Source organism: Plectropomus leopardus, chromosome 9 (genome assembly GCF_026936395.1).
Source record: "Plectropomus leopardus strain MGB_pleo_1.0 chromosome 9, ASM2693639v1, whole genome shotgun sequence".
NCBI classification, from domain to species: domain Eukaryota; kingdom Metazoa; phylum Chordata; class Actinopteri; order Perciformes; family Serranidae; genus Plectropomus; species Plectropomus leopardus.
Genome location: NC_142184.1, coordinates 7071239 through 7087449, shown reverse-complemented (window position 1 = coordinate 7087449; position 16211 = coordinate 7071239). Strand labels below are relative to the sequence as shown.

The 16211-nt window shown below is 40.9% G+C and overlaps 1 protein-coding gene across 3 annotated transcripts in view; it reads left to right on the top strand.

The window, feature by feature from the left end:
- Window positions 1–13237, top strand: part of cd34 (CD34 molecule) — a 48648-nt gene extending 35411 nt beyond the window's left edge. For all 3 annotated transcript variants that reach the window (XM_088081850.1, XM_088081849.1, XM_042492490.2), the window contains 7 exons: window positions 4117–4182; window positions 4350–4579; window positions 4802–4879; window positions 7032–7143; window positions 8186–8238; window positions 8906–9052; window positions 10583–13237. In XM_088081850.1, coding sequence (XP_087937976.1) covers window positions 4117–4182; window positions 4350–4579; window positions 4802–4879; window positions 7032–7143; window positions 8186–8238; window positions 8906–9052; window positions 10583–10774 — 878 coding nt within the window. In that variant the 3' untranslated portion in view covers window positions 10775–13237. The remainder of the gene's footprint in view (window positions 1–4116; window positions 4183–4349; window positions 4580–4801; window positions 4880–7031; window positions 7144–8185; window positions 8239–8905; window positions 9053–10582) is intronic.
- Window positions 13238–16211: the final 2974 nt, after the last annotated feature.

Sequence of the window (16211 nt, the reverse complement as noted above, 5' to 3'; positions counted from 1 at the left end):
ACACAGACTCTCAGCACGTGACAGTTGAGTGGTGTGTTTGCATGTCTTTCCACATCGTAATACATGAGCTTTATATATCTGTATGTGTGCAGAATCTCTGCATGTAATGTTTAAACATGGGAACCCTTTAAAGGAACAGTGTGTAAGATTTAGGGACATTTAGTGGCATGTTGTGGTGAGTTGCAACCAGCTGAAACTTCTCCTGGTTATAATCCCTTCAGTTTTCATTGTAGGGCTGCCCCTTTAAAGTCGGAGATTCAAATAATCAGTTGCAGACCTCTCATTCAACTGGGATTGCTTCGAGTGGAGCAGTTTGGGGGGGGGGGTCTTTGTTTTTAGTATGCTGTGCAGTGTACCTCTGAGGACGTTTTGGTCCCCAGATTATGCTGTGGAGTGGGCGCTCTTGACAGCACAGAGGACAGGCTTTGCACTGTAAGGCTCTCTGATAACATTATCGTCTCTCTTTTGCTTAGAAGTGGTGAATTTACAACTCAAACCAACTTAATACAACACAGTCTCTGGCTTTTGTTTGATATCTAGTATCGTCAAAAAAAAATGTTACATGAATGCTGCTGTCACACTGAACGTCCCGCTGAGCCCTGTTCAAACATTTTAGGGGGAAAAAATCAACTAATCGTTGAATACTCACATTGAACGATTGAATCTGATTCGACTGACATAATTCTGAGTCATGAACAGCCATAGTTCATTGTTCAGGAGGTTTTTACCAGGGGACGAATTTTGTGTAGAGGTCACTTTCTCTCCAAAACAAACAGACCAGATGATTAAAATCTTTTTTGGTGTGTCACAGACATGCCGTTAGCCTGAAAACGCAAATGGCCCTATCTAGAGCCAGTGTTTGGTTTGTCCGTTCTGGGTTATCATAGAAATTATGGCGGTGCAACATAGCGATCTCTGTAGACGAGGTCCTGCTCCATATGTAGACAAAACAGCTCATTCTAGCTAAGGAAAACAAAAAAATCTATATTTTCATGTGACTTTACACTTAAGAAGACATACTTTTTTATATAATATTCAATTTCTGCAAATACATTTCCCTTAATTCTACACACTGGACCTTTAATACAATGATTTATACTTTCTAAGACACTGGGGAGGTCAAAATATTCATAATTAAACACAGTTGTGCTTTTTCCACCCACTCTTAATACTTTGCTTTTTATATGGCAAAGTGCCTTAAAACATTCCTCAGATACTGTTTGTCCAAGTAACATCTTTATACCCTTGAAGCATAAACTGAGGTTAATTCAATGCTGTGGAAGCCAAACACGTTTGTCCCACATTGCTCTATTAAACATAGCAACTCAAGCCGAAGGCAATTAGCTGAAGGCTGTAATAGCACAGTTAAACATCGGTTAAACATTCATGCTCACTCAGACCGGTTAAAATGCATCACGTGACCAGCTTTGGACGACGTTCAGCCAGTTGACGCCGCTGTCGAGATGAAACTCACTGCAGGAGTGAACCATATATAACAGAGCCTGGTCTGCAGTGCTGTACACACACTATCATGGTGGCCATCTGCCAGCTGTGAAAGGTGATGTAACATTACCTTTTATTTGTGTTGTTAACATTCCCACAAGAAGCTTGGGACCTTTTCCAAAATGTGTTAAAGCCAGACATGTTTACAGGATCGCTTACTAACAAAAAACATCATATTTTTCCTCTGATTGCAGCATAGTTTTGGTTAGATGTTAAGCTGTTTACACACTTTATTGGTTTCCATCCACGGCGGTGGAAGTGTTTAGAAATGATGGTGCGGGATGAATTGGATTACTATGCTGTAATTTTTGTTATTTAATTATTGCTCTCTTTTTGATTGGGAGCTTAAATCCCTGATTTGGTCTATTGGCTCTATTGCTGTTTAGTTTTTCAAATGTATTTTTTTGGGCACTTTGAGCACCACAAGAAGAGTGCCATCTAGTTCTATTATCTTGGAGAAGGCAGACATCTCTACTGCTGATTTCTCCAACACTCAGCAGCTCACACCAAAACAAACTAGATTCATAAATAGCACCACAGGTAAGAGGTAAAATATGTATTTTGGATTCTGTGGTGAACTGGCCCTTTAAAATTAACTAGTTGGTCATAAACCACCATAGTTCAAAAGAGAGTTTGAAGTTATTTGTTTATTTATAATTATTTAGTATATTCATCAGCCTAATAGTTATCTGATATTGGACTCCAAAAGTTTATACACTTGGATGCCATAAATTCTTTTAGCTAGAAAACCCTCACATGAACTTGGAAATTCCTTCGCACTTTTCTTAACCTTCCTGTGTCAAAAGGTTTTAGCACCACCCAACCTAATCCCAAGATTATTAGAGAAACAGGATCCATCCCAGAGGACGGACGAGTAGTCAGGAGGCCATGACCTTTTCACTGAGCTGTTTATTTGCATAGGCTGCAGACAGCGAGAACGAGCCCATATGTGACTACTAATTAGTAGAGCCCCTGAGGACACGTGCCAAATTGGTTTGGCATCTTTGGGTTGGGCATGAGGTTTGGTTCACGAGGCCAAGCTGTTCAAACCAACACTCTGCCGTGACCTCTTTCACACAGACATTCCCCTCAGCATGCGCTTAAGAAATTTTATTTTAAGATACCATACATCTTTACATAAAAACAAGTTGCACAAGTTTAGTGTGATGATGATGTAGAGAAGCAGGAGCTCCATATTTAACTTTTACACTACAACTGCATCACTACAACAGAAGTATTTACACTGTGGGGGTGGCTGAGGACACATGAGGCGGTAATTCTGCTCGAATGGGCAAAGCTGAGTCTAGTAAATGCTCCCACTGGTAGGTGAGGTAATTTGAACTCATCCATGTGACACAATGGTGACCAGATCCTCAAATACTAAACTCTATTCTCAAAGCCCCCCCTCTGCTCAGGATCTTCGGTCAGGTTATGGTTAGGCACAGCAGAAATAATTGGTTGGGGTTAGGGTAATGGTGGCTACAGGTTAAGGTAAGGGGGAGCAGATTTCGACACAACACCGGCGTTCTTGAAACAACTATTAGTTATTGTAGTTTATCGTGCTTGTTTTTCCCAAACTAACACGGTCGCCACTCAGAGCTACAGCAGAAAGCTCCGACAGCTCAGGAAGAAATTACAGAACTTTAAAACTCGTAGCACCAATTTGAGTCAAAATTTGTACTTATCAAAGCCATCACTCAGTAAATGTGAACACAGAAAAGATGCAGAGATTTTTAATATCAGTTTTTTGGTGTCAGTGTGACCTGCACTTCACAAGGATGTCATTATGTTCGGTGTCAGTCTTGAACAAATATTCATAAATCTGCTCAGAAAAAAAAGGCTCTTTATAACTCCAGATCTTGCCTGAAAATCTTTAGTTTTTATATTTTCTTCAGCTTTAAAGTAATCCAGTGATAGTCTGTACATACATGAGTAAATTGCAAACAAGAACTGCTAATAGCTAATAGGGTATGTGGGTATAAATATGAAAGTGTACGTATAAATGTTAGAGATAAAGTTAACGAATTAATTAACTGATTAGCTGAGAAGGGGTAGGAAATAATAAGTTTATACTTCCTCCTACTCCTTTGCAAACATGTAAGATGCAGTTTCTTGTTGCTTATTTGAATCTATTCATTGAGTATGGGTTATCATCATTTTTGTTATTGCCATTTGGTTTTATTTGAATCTTGTCTTTTGTTCTTCTGTGACACCTTTCACAAGTATTTAAACCCCTGAGCAATTTGTTGCCATTTCTTTTGAAAATATGGCATCTTTAGAAAATTTATTAAGACTAAGCTTGGGAAAAATGACCAGAAAACTATATTCATAATCATAATATATAGAAAATTATATTACAGACTTATATTTTTAAAGCACTTTTTCAGTAATTTCATGTTTGTTTGTTGTACTTTTTAAATTTTTTTTTTTCAACAATTTCTTTTTAAGTTGCTAATTGTCTTCTACTCACATTTTTTAAAAAAAAGATATCAAGCCAATTTGCTAAAAAAATGGGGCAAAAGCTTGCAGTCCTCCGTCAAAGAGCATTGATGTATCAGATGGAAGTCAAAGTGCTAAAGTTGCTGTCTCTCTCTTTGTCCCCTGTCCTTGCAGGTGAGGTGATGTGTCAAACTGATGCACCGACAGATGCACCTGCTCCAGCTGGAGACAACAGTTCAGGTAGGACCCTTGATAAACGGGAAATGGGACTTGAGATTAGCACTGAGGCCCCGGCAATTTCTGTGGGATTCTTGAGAAGTTATTACACGGTACAAAAGTGACATGACAGTTGGCACATCCAGGATGTGCCTGTGTGTAACAGAACTGTCCTTGGATTGTGTTTTTAGCAACAGTCGCTGCGGTCTCCGCTGCAGCTCCAGGCGCCACCACCGTCCGATATGCAGGTGCCTCTCCCACTCCTGGTGTCGGTGGACAACCTGCGGCTTCTGCTGGACCTGTTCTAGCCTCAGCAACCTTAATAACCAAAGTGTTTGATATTAACCCAGATGGAGGCAGCTCAGGCACCACTGATGCCCCCGTTGTCGACATAGTCACAGACGCCCCCCGCCTTATTGTGGTGAGTGCCATGTCCAGATAGAACATCTGTATTTTTTTTACTTTACATCATCTGGACAGTCAAATAAAAATATTTTTATGCTGTCAAATTTTTCAGTGATATTCCTGTAAAATATACCACTTTTGTTTTGAAGGTAGATTGTTTTGATGTTGTGGTTTTGCAAAGTGTTGTGTCTCCTCCTGACCTCAAATGTCTCTGTGACGTGGCTCGCTGTCTCTGCAGCCTGACGTGACGTGTGTTGGAGAAAAGGACATTCCTGAGGGCTCTGCCGTCAAAGCTGAGCTGGCAACAACTGACTGTGTGAGTATGAGTTTAATTTGGATCTTACAATATTCTCATGGTATCAGTCCACCACCAGCTTTTTATCATTCAGCCTGTAACAGCGGCCCTCCTCTCCTCCTCGCCGAACTCAGGCAGAGTCAAATTAACCAACAGCTGAGATTTTGGCACGTCATTTAAGACTGCAGCGAAACAAGAGGAGCGAGCCAAGTTACCTTCTCATGACATGTTACTTTTGCCCCAACCTTGCCTCTCAGTGCACCTTATTTGCACAATGTTCAGTATCTTTAAATATGAAATATGAAGTATTTATTGAAGTAGTAGGGTATTCACTGTTTAACTTGCTCCTGAAACCTGGCACCTCTCGGGCCTCACAAGTGCACCAATATTAGGTGTGCAAAGTCATTTCGAGGGCCTAACTGGATCTTTTGGCAGGCTGGTTCTGGCCTGCGGGCCATACGTTTGTCACACATTACTTAGACGAAGAGAATTAATGTGTTTTAAAGAGCAACAGTTGGAAATATGGCTCTGATAAAGGCGGATCTTTTCTCAGACATTCCTCAGGCATTGTAAATCTTGAGACTTGTGTTCCTGGCGGGAGACAAATGAAGAGGAGGAGTAATGTTTCCTCTCTTGCTCTGGGGTCCTTAAGAAAAAAGGAGGAATAGAAAGGGTGTGGCTTCATTTTGTTGGTTTTTCATATTGGAGAAAGCCTTTAATACACTTAGAGGTGGAGTTTTTTTCACATCAGGGATGAATGAGACATCTATGTCAAAAGAAAAATACTCGAAACTTTAGAAAATACCATAAACCATATTTCGAGCCATCTTGGCACATATTTACAATTTTTACTCACACTGTTAGCTTCTAACTGTGTGCAAAGTTAAATAATGCTTCAAAGCACATTAAATGCATGAAACTACAATACATTGGTATATTATACAGTATGCCAGTCCAGGTGCACAGAGCCAAAGCAGCAGGTTAGATCTCAGTCCACATACTGAAGTCAGCCTCTATGTGGGTCATTACTGTGTCATCCACATCTGCAGAGCTCATCTGTCCAACTCAACCTGAAACTAAACATGGACTGCAGAGCCAGGAGCCTTAGCCAGCTGATGATTAGTTCAAAATGCACGTAGGAAAAAAAAAACCCATGATTCTCTTCAGGCAGGAGCGAGTGAATGGTATGAAAGAAGTTGATAAAAGGAACAGCCTGTATCAATGGAACAAATCAAATAAAGCAACAATGCTCTGAAGTAGTGGAAAATAAGAGAGTTCTCTTTCAAAACTTCCCAAATCATCAGTCACTTTAAAAGGAGGCGTCTAATATGACAAAATAACAGAGCACACATTCTCCTTCGCCACATATTTCAGTATCAAGTGATATCTTTGTGTTTATCTAAATGCAAATCAACTGTAACTCGTCTGATCTGCAGCCTCGGGTGCAGGAGGCCACGTAAGGTCGAGCAGGTGATGAGACAGTGCAGGATTCCTGCGAGTCACATGTGATGGCGACAGATGGAGAATAAGAGAAAAGCTTCCATTCCTTGATTTTTGCCGTTCATCCCTCCGGAGTTTCTTCCTCCCTTCCTCAAAGATCTTGATGTCACAACCGAATCCAGCTGCGGGGCCCACTCCCAACTAACTGAGAATTCAGGGTTCACTCACAGTGGTCTTCTGGGAACACTGAAAGATGTCTGGATCGCGTTACCAAAAATGAAGAGTGCTCCCAAATCGCAAAGCCTAAAGTTGCGCAATGTAGTGATATCATAGTTCGGGGTTAAGGTGGGAAAAAAGAAGGTGTGGTCAGCAAGTTTTCCATCCAACTGCAGTTTGTCTCCATTAGTCAGGCAAAGGCCAACGTGCGCTGATGGCCAGCGGGGAAAATTCAGGAACACATATTGAATTTTTGGCCCCAGTGATCACCCAAAAGAGATGCACTGTCTACATTGAATTGTGGAACTTGTTCAGGCTTTTGCAGGTTTTTAGTTGAGTTCATGCTCAGTTTGCCCCAATCAGGGAATTCAGGTTTTCCAAAATATACATAGTGAAAGATTAACTGCTTTACTGTAGTATATCATGCACTTTGCTTATGTTTTTCACACAGCTATTGTGAATTAGCATGAGTATGTTTTGTACATCTCTCTTTGACATAGAAATCCTTTTTTAACAGGAAGCAACTAGACGCATCATTCTGGCGAACCCTGCAGACTGGTGCCCCAAGGACAACTGTAATCTAAAAATCTTTCAAAATGATAACGAGGTGCAGGTGGCCAGTGACGATGGTGAGTATTGAGGGCATTTATCTGTTTATAATAACTTGCACATGCACAGTTTTATTTATTTGTGACACTTAAGGTTATAGTTTTTTCTTGTGCTATTGCAGCTCAGTCGCCAAAAGAAACTGTTTTTACATTTGTGCATTTCACATTTCTGCAAACCACAGATATGTTAAATTTATAGGTTTTATACATTAAAGTATAAAGTCCGTGTAAAGTGAATTCAGAGTTTTGTTTCAAAAAACATTCTGAATGTTGGAAACTGATTGTTGAAAACATGTTACAAAGACCCTTCACTATGTAGTTCTGAATTGTGGAGTTAGACGGTTGACTGTTTTTTCACCACATTCCTGTTTTAAGATTTTTTTTGGGCGGTCCTAAAACCATAGCTCCATGATGCACTGGAGCTATACTCAGTATAACCCCACCCCTGACAATGTAGCAGTATAAAAATGAGAAGCATCATCAGCATAATGGCCTCCACTCCTCTGCTGGACACGCTGCCAGCATTTCAGATCAGGGAATACTGTGCATTTTGTCATGATTTTGAGACCTTCTTTTCCGTACGTTTAATAACACATCTTTCTGTGATGTGACAAACTCAGAACACTTTTGTTTTTTAAGATTTCTTTTTTGGCATTTTTGCCTTTATAAGATAGGACAGGAGATTGCTAGTGTGAAAGGGGATGAGAGAGGGGATGACATGCAGCAAAGGGCCGCAAGCTGGAATCAAACCTGCGGCTGCTGTGGCAAAGACATTGCCTCTGTATATGAGGCGACTGCTTTATCCACTGAGCCATCCAACGCCCCAAAACACATTTGAACTATCACTGTACACAGACTTTAAGCAAACTTTAAGCACAGACCGTTTTTTTTTTTTTTTAATTGCAAAGGAAAGAATTGTCCGTTTTTAAAAGGCCATTCTTGTCCAGATGTGGCCTAAGACAAAAACCAGTGTTTTTTTCAATACCAGTATTAATTCAGCTCTTGTGTTGTAGACCTGATTAATTAAGTACTGATTTATTTCCAATATGTTTTGCTCTTGCAGCTAACTTGGCTACTTTGGCTGGAGCGCTCCAGAGTGAACAATTGAAAGAAAAGGTAAGAAGGCACACGATGATACCAGCTTGAATGTGATGTGGAAAGGCCTGCAGCTGAAATGAACTCCTATCTCATGCCTATCCCATTATTATTAGACGATACTTGTTATGATTTATTTTGTTTTAATGTCCTTTGAATTTGCATTGCTGCGACGTCTTGTTTTATTATGGTATTTCCCATCTGCACTACAAATTTCCCCTTGGCGACTGATAAAGAAACCTTGAACCTGTGCAAAATACTATTAGTATACTGCTTTATCAGTTCATAATCAGGTAGAAGTGTGCAGAAATCTTTTCCACCAGTTTGGATTCATTGATGTTTTCACTATCTTGCCAAGATTAAGCTGAGTGGAAAGCATTCTCTAATAACAGTAATTGATAAAATACATGTAACGTGCAACATCACACTGCCACTCTGGTTGCTGCCTATTAAAGCACACAAAGAAAAAGCAAAATGTGTCTAATTTCATACATGAGGGCTTTTTTTCTCATCTCTAGAGCTGCAATTTATTCACAACCCCCAATTTATTGAAATGTTTTAGTACGAAGCTCCTCCATTTCCTCTGTGTATTGCATTGTGGGAAAACTCTGTCAGTCTCCAGAATGATTTGTTTTGGTTTAAAATTCATACTTATCACCACAACTTTGTTTCTTCAACCTGTTTGCAGCTGGGTGCAACAAAGGTTGTGGCCCCGAAATCACCAGATTCCTCTGTATTTGTGGGGATACTGGTCACCGGTCTGCTCGCCGCCCTTGCAATCGCCATCGGTTACTTCAAATGCCAACGCAGGCCTGACGCCAAGGGAGTGAGGCTGGTAAGAATGGATCTACATTATACTGAACTGTATGTTGCCACTGTGGACCTCATTAACTTATTTTCTGGTTTAGGTGTTCGTGCTGGCTCTACAGGAGCTGCCTTTCAGTGGTGCACTGTTCAGCACAGAGACCATGAATTGAGAATCATTGCATAGATTTATCCTTTTCCACAGCAGATCCCGCATAATGTGTGTTTAATCACGTTTGTAATTATTCTAATTTGTTCACCTGCTAATTTCCCGTTATTACACTTTTAACACGGTTTTGAGCGCCCTTACATAATACCCGTAGGTGTGTTTTATCATATATATCATATATCATATATGCCATTTTTCGCCATGTGTTTTGCAGGTTTCTGCAGTCTCATCCCTCATTATAGATTCAGTAACACCATGCATAGATTTTCTCAGGCATGGTTCATGTTTTACTACATCTGAAATCAAAACAGCACCGTTTCCTTCCTTTGGAATCGATCGCTGCCAGCGTTTTAATTAGGGAATGTTGCTGGCCAGCTATCACAGGAAATGCGCAGAGAAAGAGTGAGTGTGCGTTATCCAAAGACCCACGCCCTGCTCTCTGCTGCCTTATTCATCTGCAGAGCTCACTGTTTCATCTACGAGCCAGACGCAGCTGTTTCTCTGTAGCGCTCACAATATCACATGGTGGAGACCACATTAGAGGATGTGTTTGTGTGTGTTTGTGAGAAGTAGTAGAAGGGAGTTTATGGATGCATCTGTGTATAAACGTGTGTCTTTATGTGCACGACAGCAGCGACAAAAATGTGTCTGATCATCAAATCAAATGCTTCATTTTTAAAAACCTCCAAATATTTTATCCAGGGAACCTGTATATCACAGGGGCGATGTCAGTCTGTTCTTATAGGGAAGAGAGGAGTCTCCATTGCGACTGCTCTGTTAGTGATGTTGATTTTAAAGGGACGGTTTACTCTAAAATCCATAACATATTTCTCCTCGTACCTGTAGTGCCTTCAATCGATCTCGATTGTTCTGGTGTGAGTTGCCGAGTCTTGGAGATATGGGCCTTAGAGATGTCTGTATTCTCTCCAATATAATAGATTCAGATGGCATTGGTTTGTGTCATTCAAAACGCCAAAAGAAAACATTTAAAAAACTCAACAGAAACATCTCTCTCCAGCAATCATGACCCGGTTACTCAAGATAATCCACAGACCTTGTTGTGAGCAGCTTCATGTGGGAACTATTTTCTTTCTATGAAGTTATGGAAAGAGTCATTGCTATTGAGTTTTTCAAATGTAATTTTTTTGGCACCTTGAGCACCACAAGCCGAGTGCCATCTAGTTCCATTATTTTGAAGAGAAGGCAGACATCTCTACGACAGATATGTCCAACTCCAAAACAATCTAGATTGTTAACTGACTCTACAGGTTCGAGGAAAAATGTGTACTTTTGATTTTTGGTTTGAATTGTCCATTTTATACACATATCCAAGCATGCTTTACATTGATATAATAAAATAAGCATCCTAACATCCTGCGCTGTATTTTTTAGGCTGAGGAGGCCTATCCAGTAGATCAGGAGAACCAGGGGAACACTCTCGTATCTGTGGCCCCCCTCAACCCCCCTCCGGAAACCCCGGAGAAACCTAGCGTAAACGGAGAGTCCCTGGAGGCCGACAAGACCCAGCCTCCTCCTCCAACCAACGGCACCTCCACCACCAAGACGGCAGACACCGAGCTGTGAAATAGTCTACAAATAATTGCAGCCCAGGAACTACCCCCGCAAACACACACACACATACACACAAAAACACACACACACGCCTATGCAAACTCACCCCCCTTTCTGAATCCACTCCTGCCCAACCAGAGAGTCCACAGCAAAGTGGACATCAGGGACTAGAACAATTTCCTACATCAACGCTCCTCTTGTTATGGTCCCCTTGCCTCCCTTTCTGGCAACATGCCTCAATAAACATCAGGAAAACTAGTCTGACGATGACGACGGTGGCGGTGATGAATGATGACGACGAAGGCTCGGTCCCTGGGTTGTTGACGGCAGTCGGGCTGGAGACAGGAGATGGGCAGTTCTGGGTGGGAAGAGAGTGTATTTTAGCGTACGTCAGCACTGGTTCCCATGATGACTGCAGCCTCTGGAGTCACAGAGTAGGGTCTCTGCATGTCATCCCACAAACCCTCCACTAGTAAATACAACACAAGCGCATAAATGAAATTGATCGTTTATAGTAAAGCCATAACAGACGGAGAGGAAATAAATTACACTGCCTTGAAATCTGTTTACAAACTCAGAGAGAAAATCCGTTGGGCTCTGATCTTGTTTGTCTGATTGAGTTACTGACCGGTGCGTGAATGTGTGTGCTGCTTTCCTGCATGTGTGTGTTAACTTGTATCTGTACTGTGCATGGACTGTGTGTATATCCATACATGCGTCTTCCCTGGCTTACTGTATGTACGCGTGGTTGACGACAAGTGGTAGGTTTTTGATCAAATACGAGAGTGAATGTTGAGTCTGAACCATTGACTTTATATAAAGATGGGCAACATGACAGCTTCCCAAAAGTGAAGCCAAAACATGTGGATCGCCCCCTGGTGGCTGGCTGCATTATGAGTCATATACCCTGCACCCTCCATGTTACTGATCAGGACGAAAATCTTGTACTCGTTGAACACGTTTTTATCAAAGATACTTTCTGTCATTTTAGGTAGTTCTTATCACAATGATATTTGTTCAAGTGTTTTCTGTTTGGTTTAAATTAGTGTTTTGATATTATAAAACAGAGAATTGATGATTGACAGATGTGTGAGCCAGTCAATGCGTTTGCGATTTGTTGCACTGTTCGGGAAAGAACTTGAGATCGTTAATGTGCAGACTCTCGATCCAAATGATGTTACCAGGGCTGTGTTCACCCTCGACAAAACGTGGCAAAACATTTATTTAAACAGAATAGGCGGCGCATTGATCACCCTATTGGGTGACGCAGGCGCACTGGGGTTTCATTTAGTTCGATTCAAAGGGTTTTAATTTATACAGGGTTCTTATGGTCCTGAAAAACTTGTAAAAGTCATGGAATTTGCAATTTCCAGGCCTGTAAAAGTTTTGGAAAACTGAATATACCCTAGAAAAGTTGTGGAAATCTGTTTGACAAACTTTTATAATAACAAAGTTTTTTAAAGAAAATTTTTAAAAATGTTTTCTTTAAACATCGCTGAAAAAAAAAGACCAAAATATTTTCTCTAAAATGGACCAAAAAATATTACGTTTTTTTCTTTAAAAATCAGCAGTGCCTATTGGGTACACAACCACCAAACGAGAGAAAACCGTGTTTCGAGGAGACACATCTTTAAACCTGGAAACTGGAGCAAAGCGATGAGATGGCAGCGACCGTATCTGGGATATTTTGGCTTCATTTTTGTACAGTGGGGGTAAATGGAGACGCGTCGGCTATCTTTATATACAGTTTATGGTCTGAAAGTGCATGTGACATTAGCCGTGAAAAGTGTACAATATTTTGTAAGTATTGAAGTTTTAATCAATTTCTTGAAGAGGGGTAGCTACGAGGAGTTCTTCAATCTGTCGCTGCCAACTGTAGTGAAATCAATCACAGAGCCAACAGGCCTTTTTAGGGTGGCTAAATCACGAGACTGACGGTTTGACCAACACTTATAAGGCCGTGAACGCAGAGCCTCTCACTGTCAGCTCTGCCCATCCATTCGTCAGTGTTACTCTCTTTTCAATATACTGTATATGCTCTTCTTCAGTCAGTATTCTGTTGTGCATTGTGTATAGTATGTTTTTTTTTGTCTTGTTTTTATTTTATGTACCAACACTTGTTTTATGTGCCAAAGAATTTCATTTCATATCATATGTACTAAAATATTTACTTCTGTGGCACCTTTATACAATTTGATCCGGGTCATATAACACAAAGAAATAAGTGTTTTTTTTTTTCACCGACTTGCCTGAGATCAAAAACCAAAGAAATTACAATGTTTGTGGTCAAATTTGAACAAAAGAAACATATTCTGACATATAAACGCGACGTCTCGCATTGATTTCTCCTTTCACGGCATTTTGTATCTTTTCATTGCTAACATTCCAATGTGACTCATTTTACTAGCACCCTGCAGTTTAAATTGGATTAAACATGGAAAAAATAAAAGAGAAAAATGAATAACTTTTCAAGAATTGTCATGTTTTCAGCCTCATTTATTGAAGTGAGTGAGTAGAAAGAGCAGCGTAGGTTTTCTTAACCACATGTGCACGCACATACATGCGTCTGTTCTCTAACACACACAGATTTAAATCCCATACGGTCACACAGCTGGTTTGCATAAGCAGTAGTAATGACATCATTTCGCACTGTTTTGTCTTTCACAGTTTGGGTGGGGCAGCGAAAACATCCACCAGCTGTCTTTTCTGAGCGGCACGGGGACATGTTCATGAGGGCCGTGTCAGTCCAGAGTCGACACGCCATCCATCATCGTGTTCACATACGTATTTTTAATTCATTTTCTGTCACCATCCACTGTATGTGACAGTGCGACTTGTTTATTTCCCATCCACTCACGCCCTTCTTTCATCACAAGATTGAGTCCCATGTGAATTCCTACCCTGCCCTGTCCCCTTCCACACCCTACAAGGAAAATATTTCCTCAAGGCCACTGAGCATTACTGCAGAACAGTCCCACTGCTGTCATAATATGCCACAACCATAAAGCCATAACATACCGTGGGCATAGATATATTGGGTTAAATGTTGTCATCTACATTGTGAGACTGGCCAACTGCTGCACGGTGCAAATTTAAACGGTGCAAATCCCCGTGGACGTGAACATTCCTGCATACACTCAGACATCTCTGTCATCTGCGACATTTGACCTTGAACTCAGTGAGACGAAAGCCAACATCATCTTGTCAAGATTAAAGAAACCAAAAGACTCCACCCATGTGAGAATATCAGGTTCATGCCTTTTGACTGGCAGCTCCACTTTTACTCATTCCTCAGCCTCGCGCTTCTGTCAAAATAAACGGTTGCTTACGCAAATGACGCAAAGAAAATTCCATATTTTCTCACTCATCCCTGGAGTATGTTGTCGTGCAGATAGTCTGATTTGCCTCGGTTTTGAGATATGTATCTCTGGATTTTCTGCCCCAAAACAGAATGGAATTTAATTTGCTTTTGGCAGCACTGAAAAAATCCACTGCAACAGCTCTTTTTCTGTTCACAAAAAGTCCAGAAAACCAAACCTTAAGACTCAATGTTGGCATTGTATGTTTCTGCAAACCACAGATGTGTTACATTTTTAAGTTTCGTGTGTAGTAGACACTTTGAATTTGTTTGTTGACACTTTGAATTTGTTTACATTATAATATTCAATTTTATGTTGTGACAACACTGGTTTACACTTCTCTCGTTAAAACAAACCCACGTTTGTAGCTACTAGCATGGCCAGAAATGTCTTCACCTTTCATTTAAAAATACAGGATTTTGTCGCTACAAATCCAGTTGTAAATGTCTCTGCTCTTGCTAAAAACCACCCCGCTTTTGTTGCTGCAAACACAGCTGAAATGTCCTGACAGGTCAATAAAAAAAACAACTTTTATCACAAATTTCAGCTGCAAATGTCCTCATCCTGGTATACCAGTTTTTCTCACAACAAATGCGTCCGTAGATATCCCAATGTCTCATTAAAAACACAAAATCACATCAAAACATAACTGCTTTTGTCGCTCCAACAGTACCGGAAACGTCCCGACCCCTCTTTAAAAAAGAAACAAAAACACATTTTTGTTGGTGATTGCAAATGTCTCAGTGACTCAAAAAAAAGCCACTTTTGTGGGACAAACAAAGATGGGAAATGTCCTCACGTTAATAAAATCCTCACTTTTGTTTTTTTGTTGTTTTTTTTGTCTCAAACAGTGCTCTGCTACTGTCTGCTGCTTGGCAGCCATTTGTGTCATGCCACCCACCATGCCCTCTTCCTCCTGATCAGAAATTAGGCTCATATTCAAGTAATCTGAACCACACTACTTTAGAAATATTTAGATGATTTGAATGAAATACAAAATTATAACATATCCTTTGTTTGCAGAGTTGTCAAAATTGTATTCTGCAGACTGGGCTGCTAGATTATGGAGCAACTCTGTGAACTTTATTGTAAGGTTTGTTGCAGCACCTGGACAAATAAAACCAGTGCTACCTAACTGGCCAGATACCATGAATCAGTGGATAAAATGTTTTATTTGTAATTTGGGTAAACTGACCCTTTATATTTTCCACCGATTGGCCCCTGCACCCCCACAACATATCACTCCAAATCTTCTCCTCCACAGCTTTTCTTCACTGTCACACCAGTCCCCCGGCTCCAGCCTGCTCCCCTCCCATCCTTCATCCCATCCAGCTCTTCGTCCCTCCACCCCTCGATCCCTCCATCCAGCCAAGAGTAGTGTATGTGCTGTGGAATCTGGGATTATGAACGAAACTCAGCTGGTTGTTTTTATTGTGGGGTGGCTCCCCCCTCAGCGTAGTTACAGCTGCCAAATACGTCATGTTTTCCCTCTCCGTGCCAAAGGACGCCCCTTCTAAACTCATTGATGGTAAGATAATATTGGGTGGAATAGGAGGGTGGGAGGTAAAGGAGAGCACCCAAGGGACCGAGTGGGACCCTGAGGTCAGGGGGTGTGGTCTGCAGGGTGAGCCTGTGATGAAAATTAAAAGCTGATAAACTCTCAGGTTCACGGAAAGGTTACAGGAATGCCAGCAGTCAGTATTAGCAAAGGAGTCCATCAAATCTTTCTGCATGGTTTGAAACAACTTTAAAACGCTATCTGTCACATCGTGTCTCTCATCTCATCTGAATTTCCTGCTCGAGGAAAAAAGTACAATCAGGAGCGTTTATCAACTTCCTTCCTCTCTGGAACATCATGTATGGTGCTGATACTAACTGGAAAACTGTGAATGAGACAGCGTGACCTCTCTGAAGCGTGGGCAATAACAAGATAATCTCTGTTAACATGAGTTCACAGTAAAAAAATGCATTATATTCAGTGGTTATAATGGGCACTTTGTAGTTATTCACAGAGAGGTTAAACACAAGATAGACGGAGTAAATGTCAGTCCACATGCTTAAAACTCTACTTCCGGTCGCAGTCTGGACAA